The 23,292-nt window shown below is 35.4% G+C and overlaps 1 protein-coding gene across 1 annotated transcript; it reads right to left on the bottom strand.

Annotated features, from left to right (window-relative positions):
- Positions 1-7,174: 7,174 nt before the first annotated feature.
- LOC113326615 (salutaridinol 7-O-acetyltransferase-like) lies at positions 7,175-8,775 on the bottom strand. The gene has a single exon (XM_026574311.1). It carries the CDS (start codon positions 8,713-8,715, stop codon positions 7,555-7,557), a length of 1,161 nt encoding a protein of 386 aa, XP_026430096.1. The 5' UTR covers positions 8,716-8,775; the 3' UTR covers positions 7,175-7,554.
- Between the last annotated feature and the right edge of the window lie 14,517 nt (positions 8,776-23,292).

Genomic DNA, 23,292 nt, shown 5'->3' with positions numbered 1-23,292 from the left:
GGACTAAAAAAAAACATAGATCATTGTTCTTTCCTCTCCTTTTTGAAATCATTATTATAAGATAATCAATTATTTGAAAAAAGTGATTGGAAAAATTTATTTGAAAATGATTATATCAAAATCATTTATTATAGATAATCATAAATTTTACCAAACAAGGCCTATATCAAACTGCATTCTATTATCTTAAAACTTACTAAAATGACAGCCTAATCTGAAATTGTAACGGACCTGTGAAATTGAGGGGGGGAATTGCATGTTCGGCTCGGACCTGTGAAATTGAGGGGGGGAATTGCATGTTCGGCTCAAGGAAAAAAACTGACTATAATCAATTACGGGGAATTGAATTACCCCTCATGCACCAAACTGAACAAAATTGTACAATTATAATTTACTAAGAAATCCAATATCGGCTATTTATGCAAATAAATTCCGTTTTGTAATTCATATATTAAGAATTGGATTTAACAACTTAAATCAAATATATAATGAGGCTGATATGAACTGAGACGTACCTGTTATCTCCTCGGAAATTATAACAAAAGGAGAATTAAAAAAAAAAACTACCTTGTCACGCCAATTTTTCACTTATGAGACGAGTCTCAAATCCAAAAATTGTGCAATAGAGTGAATTTTGTAGTATTTTGAAAAGCTTGTTACTTGCCTGTAAAATCGTAACTCAGAGGTTAAATATACAATTAGCAATCTCGATTTATGATCCGAGTAAAACCGATTACACGAAGAAATTATTACTGAATGAACTTAATAAGATTTGGAATAATGTTTTATCATAATAATACTTGAATCAAAAGAAATATTTATATAACTCACCGGGTGATTTCATATTTGTTAATATTGCATGTCAGGATTTAAGATGCAATGCTCACTGCTTCTTCGAATAATAATAGAAGAAGAAGAAGAATTAGAAGAAGATATCTTGAATAGATTTCCTTGTTCAAATATAATTTCTAGAAATTTTAAACTAATGGATATTTCGTTTCTTCGATATGATTAATGTGCATTCCTGAAACGACAATAAGATGTGTACTCGTGGCGGTGATAATAAATATGATTTTCGTGATGCCCTTCGTTTTGGTTATTTGTAGGTTGTTCTCTTGGCGGTTGTTATGTATGTTTTATTTATATATTTATCGTGTGAACCAAAGCTTAATACAACTTAAACAACCGTGTCTTTATAAAATAAAATAAAATAAAAAACCAAGAATTGAGGTCCTTTAACTTGGTCATCTCAATCTTAGTATTAGTATAGTATCTATGCACTAACAAATAACAGGTTCTTAAATGTGTGTACCTAAAAATGGATAGAAGTGAGTTTTTACGGTTTTGAGATGAAGTCTGTGTGAGTTGCGGAAGGTGGATCATGAATAGTCTTCGTCTAGACCAAGCTTATGGTCGTTGAAAGACTACTTCAGCTGTAGAGAAGAGTTGTGTTCGTCTCATGATTCTCGTAACCTCCTCAACTGACTTTTCTCTTTAGCGATGAGAAATAATACAATTGGATATTTCTCACATGTATGTATGTGTAACTTAGTCAGCAATCATGTATGATGAGTTGTCGGGGTAACAATATTCTCAGTACTAATATATTATCCAAATGGACGTTGTGACTAGTCCGTGTCATGTGGGGAGCACGAGATAATATGAAGTTGAGACACAAGACTCCGTCATGGATCACAAGATGAGGTTAGGGAGAGCATCAATTTGGTATTGATATACTCGAAATTTTTACACCAGATCGGAGGTGTGAGAGAGTTCGCTGAGGCTCTAAAAGTAGGATCAGAGTCAATGAGAATCAGAAAGCTTTATTTTGGATTCAATTATTATACGAAGATGCGGAAAATGACCATGTTCTCTTCTAACTATTCGTTTACATTTTCTTCGCAAATTTGGCCCCATATTATCTTATTTTGCAAACCATTCTCAAAATAATTGTAAAATTACTAGGTCGATATTAGTTAGTTCATGGAGAATCACAAATAACAAGTGCAAAACTCACCCAATTTTATTTTATCGGTAACTTTATCTTCATCTCCTACCACGTCTTCCTTCAGACCTGCTTAAAAAAAAAAAAACCTTCTTTCAATCAATTTCTCTCTCGAATTTAATTCAAAAGTAATCCACTACTAACCTCTGTAATTGATGCCATTACCGCCACGACATCTTATACATTACCATCACTACTATTATGTTTGTATTGCTCTAATTTATCATTCTAGGGATCTAAATATAGTTTCGCTGATCCAACTTTCACTAATCTAATAGTGGTACCCCAAACGAGAGGAGTGAGAACCATAACCAATCCTAAAATCGGTGTTTAACTATTTCTTTCTTCATTAGACTTCCCAAATTGATTCACGGAACATGTTTACGGAACTAAAAATAGAGATGTTAAGGGAACACATGATTAGGATCTTACTGTATTTAGTTAGATTTACACTGTAATCAAGTATCCCAAATTTCGTAATCTTAAATTAATTAAAAAAAGTCGCATTATGTAGCTAATGATTATTTTAATGGACGATGTAAAAAAAAATCGCGTTCTGTATTGTTCTACTGGATTATTTCTGTCCAAGCTATTGTATTATGTAACAAATTAAAAAAGAGATCGCCTCAATCTTCAAACATAATAAAGATAGTGATATATAACGATTAATTTCCAACCTGATTTATTTGGTGGTTTATTATGACGAGTGAGTATTGTTTACCCAGTTTAAAAGAAGTTATATAAAATTTGGTTTGTATAGATGGGATGGGAATTAGGGAAAGAGGGGATGGGAAATAGGTAAAACCTATTAATATTGATAAACATTGTAAAGTAAAAACTTGTCCGATTACGTGGAAAAGCTTACTATCTTGTCTGTTGGATCATTACACTGGTATGCCTCCTAGTTAGCAATTCAGGGTACAGAAAACGTTCGAGATGGAATGTACGCGTATTATTCGGTTTTTTAAAATTCCAATTCGGTAAAAAATCCGGTCCGACTCATGCGGCAGTAGTTCAGAATGGAATACGTACATGTCTAATTCGTTTTACAAATGTGGGCTCGGCACCGAAAATACAATACATATTAAATTACTTTTAAACACAATTTTGTGGGGTTTGGATTATTTTTCGTTTAAGTGAACTATATATAAAATATTTTGTGGAGATGGATGCTCGGACCGTTCGTTAATGGGTTAAACGCAGATGGAATTTTTGATATCCAACGGATTACAGATTGGGTCCGGATACAAACTTGAAATACTGTTGGATATCCAGATCCGTTAAACTAAGGGCATTTATATAGTTTTAGAAAATACTATATATAAATTAAGAATTTTTAATGTGTTTGTTTGGGATGTTGTTTATTCACTTATATATTTATTACGTATATAGTATATGTAGGTTTTATAAGAAGTCACTTATGTTGGCTTTATTTTTTTATTATAAATTTTAAGTAAAATAAATCCGTTGGATTATCCGAATCCAATATGTCCATCCTTGTATTCATTGGATATTGGATTGGATGCAGCTGCTAAATTTAAATTCGTAGTGCATTGGATTGGATGCGGATGAAGTGAAAATCGGTCTATACCGGCCCATGCTCACCCCTAAATTTACGGAACGGAAAATACGACGCTTGTTCGGGAAGCTGAGTGTTGGGCTAAGGGAAATAGATTCAGTAGCTAATGGGCCGAATAGAGATTAAATATTAATGGGCCGACGTAAACGGACGAATTACAATACGGAAAATACGCGGATTGTTCAGAAGCTGCGAAAGTTGATCCTTTGCTGGGTTTGACCTTACAGGTAAAGCTTCTCCCTCTGTCGCTGATTAAGCCATTAACCTGTAACAAATCCAGATAGTGGGTAGTGGATGTGTGTGTGTGCAGGACCTTAATTATAGGATCCATATGTAAATGTAATTGTTGCATGAATCCACCAAAGCCGGTAACCAATCCAGATAGTGGATGTGCGCGTGAAGGACCTTAATTATAGAATCTTCATGGAAATGTCAATTATAATTGTGTGATAACCGTTTGCTAGCTCCGGTTACTGCATGTTTGTTTAGGGGGTGGGGGTGGTGGGTTTAGGGTTCCTGGAATTGGGTTGCTAATTCTTAACTGAGATCTGCATGAGAATGACAAAGGAAGCAGACAACTGAACCTTCTGATCATAGAAGGGAAATCTACATATATGTATATATATATATATGTAATGTTCCCATTACTTTCACCACATTTAAATGATCCAGAGGCTTCCTCAAGTGATTTGATCAAGAACTTAACGTACACTTTTCTTGTAGTTTTCTTGTGTACTCGCTATTGATCTTACGTATATTTGATGCTTCGACAAACCCGGCCTGGCAGGATAAGATCAACAACGATTACATAAGGAAATTACAAGAATAATATCGCTATTCCACCACAATCAAAACTTACTGATCATCACTTGAACAGTTGAACTGCTAATTGCCCCTTTTTAGTTTCTAACACAATATATATATATATATATATATATATATATATATATATATATATGATGGATGAAGTTGATGCAGCAGCCTTTAACTGTTGTTCAACGTACGGTATATATGTCACGTTTAATGTGCAAGAAACAGCAATGAGCATATAATATGTCTAGAAACACGTTGTTGGTGCCTGGTAGGTTAATTTGTTGACTTCCAAATCCAAGACAGATTATAGTATAATAAAGCAAGGCTGCTAAATGGGATTACCAGCGTCATTCCCAGCCACTCTTTTCAAACATAAAACTTCGGTAATCTCACGTGGAACTTGGTAATCTCATGCAACAACTTAACAAGAGAATAACATAGGATTAAGACAAAGGTGAGACAAAATTAACAAAGAGGATTAACATTGACAATTTTACATAGGACACACAGATACAAAGAGTTAAGTGAATAACAAAGGTGAGACAAAATTTAATTGTTTTTTCCATGTTCCAGCGGAAAATAGTTGGTAGATCTTTACCTTTTTTACTTAACTTCACTGTTTGCCCTTCTTTAGCTTCTAACATAATATGTATGTCATGAGTGAAATTGATGCTTACCCATTGCCTTTAATAATTCTGATGACTCCCACTGAAATTTGGTAACACCGTGCAGTAGTCTTGAAATTGTTAGCTCATCCTCAAATATGGCTATGTCTTCCTCTCCTGGGTCTAGGTAATAAAAATGTACCACATTTTATATCTACCAGAAAAAGAGAAGTTCAGAAGAAAACAAAACAAAAAGTTAAACATTATGAGTAGTACGCACTCTAGGATCACAGAGAATGAAAGATCAAATACGCTGACTTAGTAAGTTAGCAGTAAGGTGATTTTCTTACATATAGGAGAAGATCTTTATCATCCTCTATGGCCGCCATGTCTACCTCTTCTAAACTAACCCATGCATGCTTCTATCCAACAAATTAATATGAGCCTCTTTCTCATTTTATTAGGTTTACCGTTTATGAAAACAACTAGGCAACTCATCTAGTGATTTTAAGAATTCAATGTATCGTACGCCACCCATTCCTGTAATTTCCTTGTGTAATCACCATTGATCTTATTACTTATCCCTGATTTCAGAAACCATATAATGTTCCGCAAACCCATCCCGGGATGAGCAAGATCAGCAGCAATTACATAAGAAAATTACAAGAATCATAACGCAATTAATATTCCACCATAATCAAAACTTACTGTACTGACTTTAAACTTGTCTAACTGCTCTTCTTTAATTAGCTTTCTAGCAAAATGTACGATGGTTGAAGTTGATGCGCAGCTCAGATTATATAGTACTACTAGCAGTCTTAACTGTTGTTCAACCATTGTTAGCTACATATAACTCGATCTGAAGACACAGGGTCAGTGGGTGATAGCTCATTAGTAATTTAATTAGTCTGTTCACTTCCAAAAACAAGTTCCGAAAAGATAAATTGGATTAAAATAAAGTATGATCAAGTTCCAAAACTATAATTAGCAGGGAATCCAACTACACTTAAAACACCAGATTAAGAGAACCAAGATGTAAAAAAAATGTACGCATCCAACATATATATGTGAATGTCATGCAGTAGATGTTATATGTCTCGGGAATATAAACATTATGTATGATGTGTCAATGATGTGGTTCCTAAATAATTTGTTAATGCAACGGGATTTTTCATCAAATGTGCAAAAGTTATTCTTTAGAAATGGATCCTTTTTTTTTTATAAGCAACGGTCTCCAAGAAGGCTAATGATCCCCTCAACTGTTGGTAAGAGTCAAACAGGAGGAACATACAAGTACATGGTAGAGTTGTTTTTCTTAGCCTAAAGAGCTAACTCATGAGCCACAGAATTACAAATACGAGGTTGGAAAGTAAAGATACAAGCAATTTACTTAGAAGCGAAAAACTGAATATCCTTAAAAATAGCATATGTACGTGAATCTCCATCGAACTTGCCAGCTGAAAATTGGTCAATCAGGAATTTCGCATCACTTTCAATGATGATATGTGTTAATTGTTGCTACAAGGCTTTCAATGGGTCCTTTTATTTATAACATCGTAGACCGCTAGATATACATACATTTTGCCAAGGCGGCTATACAATGTAGTTGGATAGGTCAGCGGTGCTCGGTCTTCTGCAAACAACCGTAGGTCATGGTATCATGTACAAATGTAGGTACAAAATATGTACTACAAAAAATAACATAATCATAGGCATAGATTTATGCAAAAACCGACTTTTAGAAATTTCGATTTTCTGTGGATCCCATTATCAAATACTCTCTCCATCCCACTATTAACTGACCCACTTACTTTCAGATTTTGTCACACTATTAAGTGATCTATATCAATAAATAAGGAGATATTTCTGAAATTATCCTTTTAATTGATTATAAGAAACATAAGAAATATGCATAATTTGATAGGCATGTTTATATTTGTTATATAGTGTTTTAAAATGTTTTTCAATGGTACGAAGTTTGCGAACATCCTGGTGTATTTTGAGAGATAAATCATTTCAAAATTTCACTAATTATTAATCCATAAGGATATAATTGTAAAATATGCTTTAAAATATACTTTTCTCTTGTTTACCTTAAAAATTGTACAAACCTAAACTAGGTCACTTAATAGTTGGACGGAAGGAGTATATAAACATTTTCAAATGCCAAAATTAGACAAGCAAGCAAGAAGTTCTGTTTATTCCCAAACTTGCATAGAGTATAAGACAGTTACCTCAAACAAAAGAACCCCAAAAAACCAAAAAAAGAAAAAGCTAGAAAAAGAGGAAAAAAGCATAATCAGTACAAAGTGTTGGACACCAATCTAGGCAATAGTTTTAGCATAATGGAGAAGATCTTGATCCTCCTCAAATATGGCCATGTCTTCCTCTTCTAAACTCACCCATTCAATACCTGTACCACATTTTGTATCCATCAGAAAAAGAGAGTTCTTGTATTCTGAAAAAGAATTCAGAGCTACCCATGATGGTTTTCCCCACCCAAAATCAATCTCATAAAATGGAAGCCTACATAAACTACTTATCCAACAAATCTAAACCCTCTCCCCATTTCCATCACCTTCTCCATTTGAAGGATGAGAGGCTTCATCAAGTGATTTTAAGAACTCAACATCATCTTCTCGTAGTTTACGTACGTATTCATCGTCCATCTTAGTTACCCCCAATCTCAGCTGGCTTATCAGACCATCTAGTGTTTCGACAAATCCCAGAGTATTCTCGCCGTTGTCAATTATCAACGACTCAGCTGTTGCATCCATGATAATGTTGCCGAATGATACATTAGGCAACGGTGGATTTAATCTTGTCCGCAAATTTACAACAAAGTTGGCTATAGATCTTACGATGGGTTTTGTTGATGCTTCTGCTGAGAAGGTGTGTTCACGGGTTACTTTCACTCTACTTGTCTCCATGAACGACTTCCATACCAAAGCCGATACCGCTTCAGAACGACTTGGATATTTTGACAAAATGTTACTACTTCTTGACTCAGCAATCCGTGCACGAAGGGCAGTGATCTTAGAAGCACTAAATAGAAACCTTTTAGTAACGACGTTTTCTCCTTGGAGGCGATCATCCGACTCAAGCGTTGATACTTGGACTCCTGAAGGTTGAGCCGGGAAGATAGCGGCTGCATCAAAAGTTGGATACACAATTTCTGGGTTGGATGGTGCACGAGCAGTGGCTGCCCAGCTGTTTAAAAATGTTGTCGATGTACATCCATCAATTATCTTGTGCGATGAACATATACTAAGAGCTATTCCACCACAATCAAACATAGTGACTTGAACTGCTAATTGTGCTTCTTCAGCTAAATCATCTAACGTAATGTATGACGGGTGAAGTTGATGAATTACGTCCAGACTCATAAAATCAGACATTACAGCATTAACTTTTGCTTCGATATAGTGTACGCCTTCGTCATTACACTCAACTAAGATCTTATCTCTTATTCTACCCGCAATTGGGTAGAATCGTGTTAGGGTTTCGGATAAAGATTTCTTGAGTATATTTGCTTTAATACATTGATCATTATTATTCGATTCATGATCATCATTAGCTGGGTAGAATATAATAATGGGGACGTAGAATGGTGGAAGAAGTTGATCAAGAAGTGAAAGCTTGAAATTTCTAAGACGTGGCGGTGTTGGTGTTGAAGGTTTAATGAGCTCTTTTGATATTACTTGGACCTTCATTTTCGAAATTTGTTGATGAATTCTTTCAAATGAACAAAAATGATGGATGAAGTAATTATAAGATGTTGGCTACATATATATATATATGGTGGTTTGATCTTCTATATATAGTACAATTGGATCTTTCATTCATTGGATAAAATCCTACGATTAAGAGTCCACAAACCTACCATTCCTTAACAACCTTTCTTAACTTCAAGTTTTTTGAGTATATATACAAGAGTACAGGCAAGCACCAAGAACCACTTTAGTACGCAATGATAACACGAGCATAGGCCATTTGAGGGGCAATAACTTAGTGGGGGAAGTTGCTAACATTAATAACTTAGGGGGAAACTCGATCACTAGTTCGCTCAAGGGTAAACTCAAAAACCCCTAAAAAAAACAATCGCGAAGTCATTAGGTGCTGATAATACTGATGATGACTTGAGATCCAAACTCATCATTGCATCACCAAATCCGCCACCCTAATTAGTCGTACTTTTTGCTGCCTATTCTTATCCATTCCCAATTGTACATGCCCTCATCCTTGTTTCCCCTCAGCTACATTATGATAATTCAAAAAAGGAAAGCTAACTAACATTCAGGGGAAACTAGGTTACTTGTTAATTTTAAAGAAGTCGAAACGAGGCTTTGGGATGGAGATAGGGCTGCACAAGACCCGCCCACGATACCCAAACCCACCCGTACCCGCTAAATCCGTGGGTTTTTAATCCATACCCGCCCGTTGTGGGTGCGGGGTTGGTTATGAAAAAAAAAAACCCGCTGTCTGTGGGTGCGAGGTTGGTTTAAGCTAATACCCGCCCATACCCGCCCAAAAAACCCGCAGATTATATATCATTAGATAAAACTAATCCTAGTCGTCCATTATGAAACCCTAATACTAGTAGATAGGATAACTGATAACCCTCATTCACTTTCTACACTCTTCTCTCTGTTCGGCCTTTCCTCTTCTTCCTCCTCAGTTCTTCTTCTTCACCTACGAACGACAATTACCAGAAATCTTCACCAGAAATCGACAACAACAACTTCGAATCTTCACCAGAAATCGACAACAATCGAAAAATCAACAGATTCAACACTTAATCTTCATCTGTGAACTTCCTAGATATGAATATTTTGGGGGTTTTGGATTTTTTTCCTCACTTAATCAAGGAGAATAGAAGTTACTCTAAATACTTGAATATAAAGCGGGTTTAAACCCGTTTAAACCCATACCCGCCCAACCCGTAGCGGGCGGGTAACAAAACCCGCCCGCTGTTTGTGGGTGCGGGGTTGGTTATGAAAAAAAAAACCCGCAGTCTGTGGGTGCGAGGTTGGTTTTAGCTTATACCCACCCATACCCGCCCATGTGCAGCCCTAGATGGAGACATCATATTAAAGATTCTACCCACACCGCAATTTGTCCCGCAATTTGTCCCCCAATTTGGGACTACGGAAAAATTGATGGGTCCCAAATTTGTGTACTGCAGGATTAGTTTCTGCATTTCTTATTGATCAACCCATCATTTTCGATTAAAGAATCGTGAAACCAACTGATCCACCTAGCAAATTCACAGAGACCAAAGAGAACGAAATGTGCAGGTCACAAACACCAAAGAGAACGAATTGTGTAGAAAACTGAACTCTCCACGTACCAGTAGTGTTAATTTGCGTTTAGGACCTACTGAAGTGACCATTTTCCAATTTAGGATTCAGAAAAAAAAATTCAACACTACTTTTTTTTATTATACCTTTGCATTGTGCACGTATATAACATAGGGTTTTTCCTATTTCCCATCCCATTTATCCTATTTCCCATTCCATTAACAATTTCTAAAATAAATTTATTTTTTACTTATGAATTTTCTTATGTACCACCTAAAAAAGTCAAATCAACTTTGACTATAACTAGTACAACCGTTGCCACGGTGGAAGGACCGATCGAAGAAGAATATGAAGATGTGGTTTGTCTGTGACTACTTTCGCTCCGTTTCAAAAAAAGTGATACTTTCGTTTTGTTTCAGAAAAAATGATACTTTCGTTTAGTTTCAGAAAAAGTGATACTTTCGCTCCATTTAATAAAAAATGATACTTTCACCTCGTTTTAGGAAAAGTGATACTTTCTTAAACGGAGCGAAAGTATCACTTTTCCTGAAATGGAGTGAAAATAACACTTTTCCTGAAACGGAATGTGAAAGTATCAGTTTTCCTGAAACAGTTAGAGAAAGTATCACTTTTTCAAAAACGGAAAATTAGTCGATCCATAAACCAAAATATGGCTGCATGATGTATTATGCATCCTCTGTGGTGGTTTGCATAATGGCTATGAATTTAATTTTCGAGAATTATGCCTAAACTGAAAGTATTACTTTTCTTGAAACGGAGAGAGTACATCGTTTTATTATTTGATGCATAAACCAAAATATGGCTACATAAAGTATTGTGTATCCTTTGTGGTGGTTTGTATAATGGATATACATTTAATTTTCTAAAATTGTGACAAAAATGATAAATACCTCCGAATTTTTCGTAAAAACTGTAAATTTGATATTGTTTTTTGTACTCATTGCGTAGATTTTTTATAACCTTTCCGGCGAGATAAAATTTGTAAAATTTCAAGGCACGTAATTTTAGATGTGTTATATTAAAGTTTGCTTTCCAATTTTACCCCAAGAAAAATAAGATACACAAGGAGTTATAGTAATTGGACTAAAAGGGAGGGGCATTTTCGAATTTTCAGGTGCACACGACCAAAAAGAAGTGACTATCAAAAAAAAAATCCAATCTTTTGTGTCAATTGATCACGTAAATTTTACAAAAAGTGATCATATAAATATAAGGTCCTTCCTCGCATCGTTCGGTCCGCCCAATTATTATCTCATTTATTGTCTTCTTCCTCATTAATCTTTCATTTTCACTAACCATTATTGAAAATCAATCTGGACGACTTAGTTCCTCATTAATCTTTCATTTTCACTAATCATTACTGAAAATCAATCTGGACGACTTAGTTCAGACATTCTACTAGTTCTTCATGTTACCGAAATTTATTATTTTCTATGAACGACTAGTTTATCTTATAATACAACTAGTACAACCGTTGTTACGGTGGGAGGGCCGATCGAAGAAGAATCCGAAGAAGAATATGAAGATGAGGTTTGTCTGCGACTACTTTCATTCCGTTTCATAAAAAATGATACTTTCGCCTTGTTTCAAAAAAAATGATACTTTCGCTCTGTTTCAGAAAAAGTGACACTTTCGCTCCGTTTCAGGAAAAGTAATATTTTCATTCCGTCTCAGAAAAAGTGATACTTTCTCTTTGTTTCAGAAAAATTGATACTTTTTCTGAAATGGAGCGAAAATATCACTTTTCCTGAAACGGAATGTGAAAGTATCACTTTTCCAGAAACGGAAAATTAGCGACCCATAAACCAAAATATTATTGCATGATGTGTTTCCTTTATGGTGGTTTGGATGATGACTATGCATTCAATTTCCGAGAATTGTGCCTAAAGTGAAAGTATCACTTTTCTTGAAAAGGTGGGAAGTACATCGTTTTATTAGCTGCAACGGAAAATTAGTTGATGCATAAACCAAAATATGGCTACATAAAGTATTATGTATATTTTGTGGTGGTTTGCATAATGGATATACATTTAATTTTCTAAAATTGTGACTAAAAAAATACCTGCGATTTTTTCGTAAAATTCTAAATTTGATATTGTTGTTTATACTCATTGTATAAATTATTTTATAACCTTTCCAACAAGATAACATTTGTAAAAATCCAAAGCACCGATTTTAGATATGTTATATTAAAGTTTGTTTTCCAATTCTACCCCTAAAAAATAGGATTCATAAGGAGTTTTCTTATCTAACGGCTGAGATTTAAAGCGCTGAACCAAATAGCGTTGGACAGTGGTCCCCGATGACGTGGACTGCTAATCTAGCTGCTAGATTAACACTCTCATAAGACTTGAGAGGTTGCCCTAGCTGACGTGGATTGCTAATCTAGCTGCTAGATTAGCACTCGTAGGACTTAGCCTAATTGGACTAAAAGGGAGGGGCATTTTCGAATTTTCAAGTGCACAAGACCAAGAAAGAAGTGACTACCAAAAAAATCCATTTTTGTGTCAGTTGATCACTTAGATTATACAAAAAAGTGGCTGTATAAGGTCCGGCATCGCTTCGCTCGGTCCGCCCAATAAAAGCATCTGAACAAAAAAAAATGCATTGTACATCACTGTCCATCAATCCAAACGAGTGTTACCTATAGCATATACCACTATCTTGTATGTAAAACTCAATCGTCATGGAAATGGATGATTGAAAACACATGATTTGGTTTACTTATTCGTAGTAAAAACAAAAACATTAGATAAATAAACGAGTACAATTTATATAGTATATCGCAATTTTTGGGTGCCTAAACAAACATTAATGGTAATCGTTATCAAAACGAATAAAAAATCAAATTGAATATCAACCCACAGAATTATTTCTTTTTGAATTTTAGTCGACCTAATGTGAACGACTAGCTCTTCGACACAGTAAAAAACATTAAATCAAATTTGAACCAGCAGTTTCATTATACAATCACATATTTACCAAATACAATTATTAGCAGATTTGAGTTTTACCTTTTACTTCTATCCGATTTTGCTTGTAGATTAGTAAGGGCAAGTTTTGTGGTGGAAGAGTTCCATCTTCCATGTCACCTCAGCATTTGAAATTGTGGATGGAAGTGCAAGTGTAGTGGCGGAACAACAAAAACGCTAATCAAAATAGCATTTTATGCTAATCAGAATAGCGTTACAAAAACGCTATTCAGAATCGCGCTTTACTCTATTAAGATTAGCGGGTTTTTTTCCAGCCATTAGATTTTTAAGGGATCGTTTTAAATCTACGGATAAAAAAAGGCGTTATTCAGATTAGCGCTTTCCGTCTTCTAGTGTTCTATTCTGATTAGCGCTTTCCGTCTTCTAGTGCGCTATTTTGAATAGCTTTTTACGCTAATCTGATTAGTGTTCATATGGATTCCACGGGACCTCCCACGAAACCATGGAACACTGCTTGGATTTTTCATGGAAAATATCAATTTGGACACTGCTAGACTTGACATTCCACAATTTTTCCGCACTTGAAATATGATGGATTCCACCACAAGACTTGCTCTAGTTAGATGAAAAAAAAAAGGATTTGACTGGTGTGTGTTAAAAAAGAAGAAGTGGCTCTGTTAGGGAAAAAGATGGGGGGTGGGGGGAGGGAGGGGTGAATGGTGGTTACGGCCGTGGTGGAAAGAAAAAAGAGTTGAATTTAGAGTTACCATAGGGTGGATAAAAACTATGTAGGTGTAAAAGATAAAGTCAAAGACTCAAAATACAAAAAGGTACGATTTAGAATCTTTTAAAATTTATTTGGATGGTATTTAGGATAATTAGGAATGAAAATTAAGATGGACGGAAAATAGGAAAAATATGGATGGGAAATAGGGAAAACCAATAAAAAATTTATTTTTTAAATATAACTTTACTATCCACTGATTTATTTATTTTTTGCCATAAATTTGTTCAATTACCCCTTAAAATTTAATTTTTAGATTTGCCTCTCTTTTCACTGTGAATTGGTCATCCTTTCATAACTCACTAAAATTTTCTCAGATCTACTCTTAGTTTTCGTCATTCTATTCAAAAATCTTTCTTATTATTCTGATGGTTTTTAGATCTACTACATTCTGACCTCCTAGGAATCATATTTTCTTAGTTTTAATCCTTCGTTTTTGAAGAAAATTTAATTTATTTTGAGTATGGCTAACTATTTATTCCCCTTTCTTAATTTCCTATGTGTTTACAGATTATTTATTTCCTAATGGCGTTTGTCATATTATCTGAAGTGATAAATGCTTGTAGAAGTTGAAGCTGAGGTGTTTCAGATGCTCATCATTGTAGTGAAGTTTCCCGTGGTTTCTCTTCAATATTACCAGTTCAACTTTTCCCAGAATCTAGAATAACCGTAACCCCCACTTTCAAATTTCGAAATCTCTATTACCTTTTTGTTACATATCCCTGCTGTCACTTACTTGGCCAAGCGTTAATTTAGTTATTTCCATCCCTAAAGGAAATTTCCATATCCACAAATCTCTATCTTTTAAGAATTATTCTCACAAATGTCTTTAAACCCTAAACTAGAAAAGAAATCACTATATATACTTGTATAACTTCAAGAACAATACCACGGCTGAAAGTCATTGTCTCTATCCCAAAAGAATAGGGAAGATGGCTACACAAAATGTTCAGAATGTTCCAGATGTGGTTCAAAATTTCAAGAATGCCACATTGTAGTTAGGTGACTCTTCTGAGTTAGTGGTTCATCGTCAAGAACATGAAGTAGATGAGGAAGACACACAATGGGAATTTTTACTTGTGGGAAAAATCATCATAGAAATGAAATATGGGTCTTAAAATAGTCGAGAAAAACATAGGTTTCACTTGGCCTTTTATAGCCGAAGATGAGGTTCAAATTGTTGAGATTGATCCTAACATTATGGTTTTTAATTTTGAGGAATGGGACTCTGAAACAAGACCTTGGAATATTAATTTATGTCTTAATATTTTGCATCACTATAGTGCTGATGTGATATATAAAGACTTGATTGGACACATCAATGTTTCTGGATCTAGATGAACAAACTTCTTCCAGAACATATGAACGTGGAGTCAGTTAGGAAGATGGGTTCACTAATGGGTGAAGTGATCGCTATTGATCCCCCAAATGCTATTCTTAATGCACGTGATCCGGTTAAAGTACGTGTCATTATAGACATTAACAATCCAATGAGAAGAGGATCTTTGGCTATCACTAAAGATTGATGTTCGAGATGGATACGGTAATTCTATGAGACACAACCATACAAACTATGTCCTAAATGTTTCATTATTAATCATATCAAAGGTGTATGCAAAGCTGCTGCTAAATACCTTGAAGCTTCTCATAAGAAAGCATACTATTTTGGTGTAAGGAATTTCAAAGGAAAAAACAAAATATCTCAACCTAAGATTGAAGGGCAAGTTCCAATTAGAGCTCAGAGAACGAATACCAAAAATCCAGTTTTTCTTCCTCCACAAAATAATATTGTAATTAATGTAGAAAGAATTTGTGTTGGTGATGAGGATGATTACTATGATACTGCTAGATTAGGTAAGAGATAGAGAAACAACCAAACTCTCGCTTCCAATGTAATCCTAAATACTCATAACCTAGAAAGTACTCCTCTCAATGATAAGCATAAGGATCCACATGCAACCTCAAAGGACAATCAACGGGAAAAACAAATCAATGACACCATTGGGAAGAAAGAGGTAATTTCTAGACTCTAATTCGCGCTTTATTTAAAGTTTTTAAAAGTTTACTATTTCTTCAACATAAAAATCCTATCACGGATTGTGCAAGGCATCAACAATAATTTTACAAAACAACAACTGCAAAATGTAGTCAAAACTGAAAGCCCTGACTTTGTTTTCCTCTATGAAACTAAAATGGATATTCCTAGAATGGTATCAATTGCTCAATACGTTCATTATAATAACCATACCTACATTGATAGAATTGGTTATGGAGGTGCTCTTATTCTTATGTGGAAGGATGGAATAACTTGTGATATTGTTTGCACTGCTGATAATATTATTAATGTTCTCTTATCAAACTTGACCCTAGTAAAGCAGAGGTTTTAGTCTCTTTTATTTATGGTTCCACTTACAATGACCCTAAAAATAAGCAACAAAGTTTCTTACATGAACTAAGTGAAGAGGTTTTCCAACCTTGGCTAGTTAATTATAGAAGACTTTAATTTTCTCTGATCTAGAAATAACAATAGCTCAGACTCATAGGTTCAAAACATGGTTAAAGACTCTGGTCTTATGGATTCAGGTTAAGAAGGGAAAGATTTCACTTGGGCTAGCAACAGTTATGGTATAGTCTCTGTTAGAGCATTGCTCGGTCGAATTCGCATGCGTTGCTATCTCAAACATGTTTGTCAATGTTAGTGATCAAAAATATAAGTCTTGATTTCTAGTCTATTATAACTAAGTCTCGGACTAGGATAGAAAGTGTAGTTGAGCTCAAGGACTTCATGGCGATTCATCATACAAGTAGAAGAACTACTCAAGGAACCGGTGGAATTTCTCGACAAAAAGGTATGTGAAGACTTGAACTTATCTATCACTCAAAAGCCTATCTACTCTATCTCCTACTCTTTGAGACAAGAAGTCGTATGCTATATATATAGACTTTGATTATACACATTTGGTATTTCGAGCCGAGTATACCTCGCCTATCTATATCTCGAAATATGAGTTGGTAAGCTTTTTCCTTTAACCAAGTTTATCTTTACCATGTGACGTAAGTCATGATATATTTCAATCATCTTGAAAATTGCTTTGACGAGAAATGGTGTAACAAATATATAACATCCTCTAAGAATGTTTCAATGATTGAAATGAGAGCTTAGATTACATAACCAATGGTGGACATAAGCATTGTTGTGGAAACACATTTATGTATAAGTCCTATTCCTTAAACCAAAGTTTGCGAACTTTGTTGATCAAGAGAACCGGAAGAATGACGCGAGCCAAGTCCGCGAACACAGTCCGCGAACCGGTGAAGTTCTCATACCCGAGAATTTTTGCTGGACTTTGTAAACTCTGCCCGACAACTTAAGTCCGCGAACCTAGTCTGCGAACTTGAGAAGGTTATATATCTGAAGATGATTTATGAACTTAAACTTAGAAAGACTAAGGAATGTAGTTTGCAATCCGTGGCTATAAAAGTTCATGAACCGATTCGAGTGAATCAAATCATCTTTGCTTCAATTGTGTCTTCTGTAGTACATGAGATTTCCTTGCAATTGAAAAACTCTCTAACTAGTTCATTTGAAATCATTTGAACTAGTTATGGTGAAGAAGGACGTGGTTGATATGAAATGCTCATATGGCTAACCATTTGGTTAACTATTGTTGAACCAATAGTGCATACGTTTGGGTACGGTTAACAAACCTAGAAGCGTGCATTGTCAAGTGTGTGTAACAAGCTAAGTTTTCGATCTAACGGTTGAGAAATATTAGCTTGAATCTAAATCAGGTTTTCATCTAACGATGGATATTGATTGCTTTGTTACCAAGGTAACTTAATTGCAAACCCTGATTTGAAAGACTATATAAAGGGAACTCTAGTATCTGTGCAAAACTAATCCCCACAACTCACATGTGATACTAGTTTGCATACTAGAGTCGGTTCTCCTTTAACCTTTGGTTTTCTTCTTCTGAAACCAGGTTAACGACTTAAAGACTTCATTGGGATTGTGAAGCCAGACCGATACTACTTTTATAGTAGTTGTGTGATATGATCCTGCATCTTCTATCATACGAGTACAATCAGCTTGATTTGCTTGAGATTGATATCTCCGATAGGAAAGATATAAAAAGTAATCACAAACATATTCGTCTCATTGTTTGTGATTCTGAAACATCTTGTTTCGCTACCATACGATTAAGATTGTTGTGAGGTGATTGATAACTCTAGTCTGTTTTTCGGGAATATAAGACCGGATTATCAATTGGTTCCTGTTCATCTTGATTATTATCAAAAGATGGAACAAAACCTTTTAGGGTTTATTTGTGGGATACAGATTGATCCTTTGATAGACTTGTCTGTGTGAGACAAATTTGTTTATTGTTAAGTCTTCGACTTTGGGTCGTAGCAACTCTTAGTTGTGGGTGAGATCAGCTAAGGGAATCAAGTGCGCGGTATCCTGCTGGGATCAGAGGCGTAGGGAGTAAAACTGTACCTTGGATCAGTGGGAGACTGATTGGGGTTCAAATACAGTCCACTCTGAAGTTAGCTTGGAGTAGTCTAGTGTATGTAGCGGCTTAATACAGTGTGTGTTCAATCTGAACTAGGTCCTGGGGGTTTTTCTGCATTTGCGGTTTCCTCGTTATCAAAATTTCTGGTGTCTGTGTTATTTCTATTTCCGCATTATATTTGTTTATATAATTGAAACAATATAGGTTGTGGGTTTGAATCAATTAATTGGAAATACGACCTTTGGTTGTTGATTGATATTCATTGATCCTTGGATATTGGTCTTTGGTACCATCCAAGTTATTCCTTGTATTTGATTAGAACTCACAGTTCTTGCTTGAGTACATCAAATCAAGAAGAGAGATATAAACTCGTTGATATAATTTTAATTGACTGACTCTTGTTGATTCTCTTAAAAGTATATTCGAGTTTTTCCATACAGATTGCTAAGAGAAATATTGGGTGGCGTTGTTAGACCCCCGCTTTTTCATACATGACCAAGGAAAAAGAAGGATGGTCCATACCAGCGAGATTCCCGAGAAGGAGGAGGACCCCTTGTAGCAACTAAAGGAACCATCTCCACTTAATGAACCAGTCATGAACTTCGTAGCTGTAGAACCCACGAAGGAAATAAATTTGGGAAGCGAAGAAGAACCAAAGATGGTAAAAATTGGAACGAAGATGGATGTGGACGAAAAGAAAAAAATTAGTCAAATTGTTATATGAGTACCAGGATGTATTTGCATGGAGTATGGACGAAATGACAGGGATTGATCCACTTGTTTCCTGTCACAAATTAGACTTGAACCCAACAATAAAACCAATAAGGAAAAGGATAAGAAAAATAGCTACTACATATCTTGAGCAAATCGAAGCAAAACTCCAAAAGATGATGGATTCGGGAATTATAAGACCAGCGAAGTATCCGGAATGGATCGCGAACATGGTAATAGTGCCAAAAAAGAATAAGGAGATATGAATTTGCATTGATTTTAGTGATCTAAACACGGCCTGTCCAAAAGACAGCTTCCCTTTACCTAATATACCACAAATGGTGGAATCCGCTTCGGGATACCATCGGCTTTCATTGATGGACAGGTATTCAGGCTACAATCAAATACCACTCGCAGAACAAGATCAAGAACATACAACTTTCTTCTCTCCAAGAGGACTTTATTGTCATACAAGAATGCCGTTCGGACTTAAAAATGCAGGAGCCACATACCAACTAATGGTGGAAAAGATCTTCGCCAAATGGGTACACACAATGTTGGAGGTTTACGTTGATGATATGCTCGTAAAGACCAAGGAATTTGGAGACCACGTGGAGGATCTGAAGGAAATTTTTGAACAAATGAGGGCGTATAAGATGAAGATAAATCCAGTGAAATGCATCTTTGGTGTTGAGTCAGCAAAACTCTTGGGTCATATAGTCTCGAAGAAAGGATTTGAGGTGGATCCAACTAAGTTTCAAGCGATACTAGATATGCCATCCCCAACCACTATAAAAGATGTGCAAAAATTGAACGTACAATCACTACGGGAAAAATATACATCTACAACTAGAGATTTACAATACTTCGCTATACATCGTAGAAAGTCCTATGTTTTACAACTGGTTTCAAAGGAAGAGTTGTCGTATATCATCACTACCAACCCTTAGGAACAAGTGGTTGCGCTAAGAAAACAAACGACAACTCCTTTAGAAAAAATGTGTTGACGACATTTAAGTATAACAATAAGTGTAGTGACTTAGCCTATCACAATTCTCACAAGTGTTGTTGAAGAACACAAAAATATGATAATGTAAAATACGTTAGAGGGGAGATTCGAACATGAACCTAATGCATGGATGTCTAGCTCATCAACCATCCTTAAAGTTCACAAGTTTAGTTTTTTTTTTTAATAGAAACATATAACAACACTTATAAGTGTTGTTGAAGTTAAAATATAGAATGTGGGAAAAAATGAGGTTTGGGGGATTCTCATTTCTGCTAAATTTTTCTCACTTCTACTAAAAATTATTTTGGTCTCCGGTTCTACTAAATTTTTCTCACTTATGCTAAAAACTATTTTCTCTAACACCCCCCCACTAAATTCTAGAAATTTAGGCTTTTTGAGATTGGGTAGAAATATCCAAAAGAGGGTTTGTTTAAGGTTTCAGAGAATATTCTGATGGAATCTTACATGTAAAGGGTTCATCTTTACAAATTTTTAAGGTTTCGTAGAATATTCTGAATGAATCTTATCTGTAAATGGATGGATTCGTCGTTCTTACCAAATTTTTGACTTATAGTAGTCCACTCATGGCCAGGATCGATCTGGGAGCCTGTTATGCATACAATATGCAGAAATAGGGTTTGTTTAAGGTTTCGTAGAATATTCTGAAGGAATGTTACCTGTAAATGGATGGGTTCGTCGTTCTTACCAAGTTTTTGACTTAAACTAGTCCACTCACGGCCATGTTTCGATCTCGAAGCCTGGTATGCATACAATATGCAGAAATAGGGTTTGTTTAAGGTTTCGTAGAATATTACAAAGGAATCTTACCTGTAAATGGAAGGATTCATCGTTCTTACCAAGTTTCTGATTTAGAGTAGTCAACTCGCTGCCAGGTTTCGATCTCGGAGCCTGGTATGCATACAATATGCAGAAGTAGGGTTTGTTTAAGGTTTCTTAGAATATTCCAAAGGAATTTTACCTGTAAATGGATGGATTCATCGTTCTTACCAAGTTTTTGACTTGTAGTAGTCAACTCCCGGCCAAGTTTCGATCTCGGAACCTGGTATGCATACAATATGCAGAAATAGGGTTTGTTTAAGGTTTCGTAGAATATTCTGAAGGAATCTTACCTGTAAATGGATGTATTCGTCGTTCTTACCAAGTTTTTGACTTAGAGTAGTCAACTCGCGGCCAGGTTTCGATCTCGGATCCTGGTTTGCATACAATATGCAGAAATAGGGTTTGTTTAAGGTTTCGTAGAATATTCCGAAGGAATCTTACCTGTAAATGGATGGATTCGTCGTTCTTACCAAGTTTCTGACTTAGAGTAGTCAATTCGCGGCCAGGTTTTGATCTCGGAGCCTGGTATGCATATAATATGCAGAAATAGGGTTTGTTTAATGTTTCGTAGAATATTCCGAAGGAATCTTACCTGTAAATGGATGGATTCGTCGTTCTTACCAAGTTTCTGACTTATAGTAGTCCACTCCCGGACAGGTTTCGATCTCAGAGCCTGGTATGCATACAATATGCAAAACTATATTTTGTTTAAGGTTTCATAGAATATTCCGAAGGAATCTTACCTGTAAATGGATGGATTCAGTGTTCTTACCAAGTTTTGTGTGTGTTTAAGGTTTCGTAGAATATTTCCATGGAATCTTACAAGTAAATGGTTGGATTCATCGTTTTTGTGCACTTTGAAACTTCTTGGTTCATAGTTTGTAAGTCGTTATACCGAACTTGAAGTTTGAATCGACACTGAGCTTCATTTTCATCAATTTCGATGATGTATCATGCTAATTTTGAAGTCAGAACCCTCTCAGAGCTTCGTGGTTCATAGATTATATGCCATTATACAAAGTTTGAAGTTCGAATCGACATTGAGATTCATATTTATCGATTTTGATGATGTATCATGCTAAGTTTAAAGTCAGAACCCTCTCAGAACTTCTTGGTTCATAGTTTGTATGTCGTTATACCACATTTGAAGTTTGAATCGACACTGAGCTTCATATTTATCGATTTCAATGATGTATCATGCTACTAATCTGAACTAAAGCTACTTCATGACCTGTATGATAGTCGAAATTACTTCATGACCTATGTAACTAGTCGAAATTATAACCGGAAGCACAAAGATAAAACACAAAAGCACAAAGAAACACACCAATTATCAAATTCGTTTCTTATTTTTCAGCTTCATTCTTATACATTTTTTGAATTTTTTTATATCAGAATGTCGATAACAATATGCTAAATTTATTCATATTTTTTTTTGGATTTTTTTCGTGTCGAAGGTTGATAATAAAACCGAATACATGAGTGCGTATTAGCACAAAGAAAAACACACATGCTTCTTAATCCGTATGAGCATCCCAAAATAAAATCTCAACCGTGAAATCATTTTCCCAATCCGTATGAGTGGATCAAACAAAATCTGGTCCGTCCAAAATTTTCATTCACCCACCAAACCCTCCCTCAACCACTCGAACTCTATCTCTTTCTCTCTTTCTTCCTCTCCTCTTCCTCTCCGAAGAACACCTCTCTTCTTCTCTCAATCCCTCTTCTTCATCTTCATTTCTTGATTGAATCGACCCATATTAGTTCTCATCTGCAATTTCCGGTGAAAAACATCACAACCTCAGTCACAGAAACTCATCAATCGAATACCTCAGATCCACCTTCTACAAACCCTAAATCAAACGAAACCCAACTTTAATCGTAATATGTTACCGATTTCTTCTTTCACTGATTCAATCTCAGAACCCCTTTCAATTCGTAATATGCGATTTAGGGATCAAATCTGGATGAATTTGCATATTTTTTTTTTTAAGATGATACTGTGGATTTGATGGAGATTGCTTAAGGGTCTGTTAATGACTAGATTTCGAAGTTTATAAGGAAACTGAAGATTGGGTTCAAGTTAGTTCTGAAATCAGTAAAAAGGTGAGCTCAAGATTAAAGATGGTGAAGAATCATAGGAGAAGAATTTAAGATTCTCAGGAGTGAGGGTTTGAG

The sequence above is a fragment of the Papaver somniferum genome, unplaced genomic scaffold (genome assembly GCF_003573695.1).
Source record: "Papaver somniferum cultivar HN1 unplaced genomic scaffold, ASM357369v1 unplaced-scaffold_10, whole genome shotgun sequence".
Lineage (NCBI taxonomy): Eukaryota > Viridiplantae > Streptophyta > Magnoliopsida > Ranunculales > Papaveraceae > Papaver > Papaver somniferum.
The sequence above is the reverse complement of the archived record's forward strand: the minus strand, read 5'-3'. Positions and strand labels throughout refer to the sequence as shown.

Excerpts from the sequence above, each read along its gene's own strand:
- LOC113326615 (XM_026574311.1), bottom strand. The coding sequence starts at position 8,715 with ATGAAGGTCCAAGTAATATCAAAAGAGCTCATTAAACCTTCAACACCA.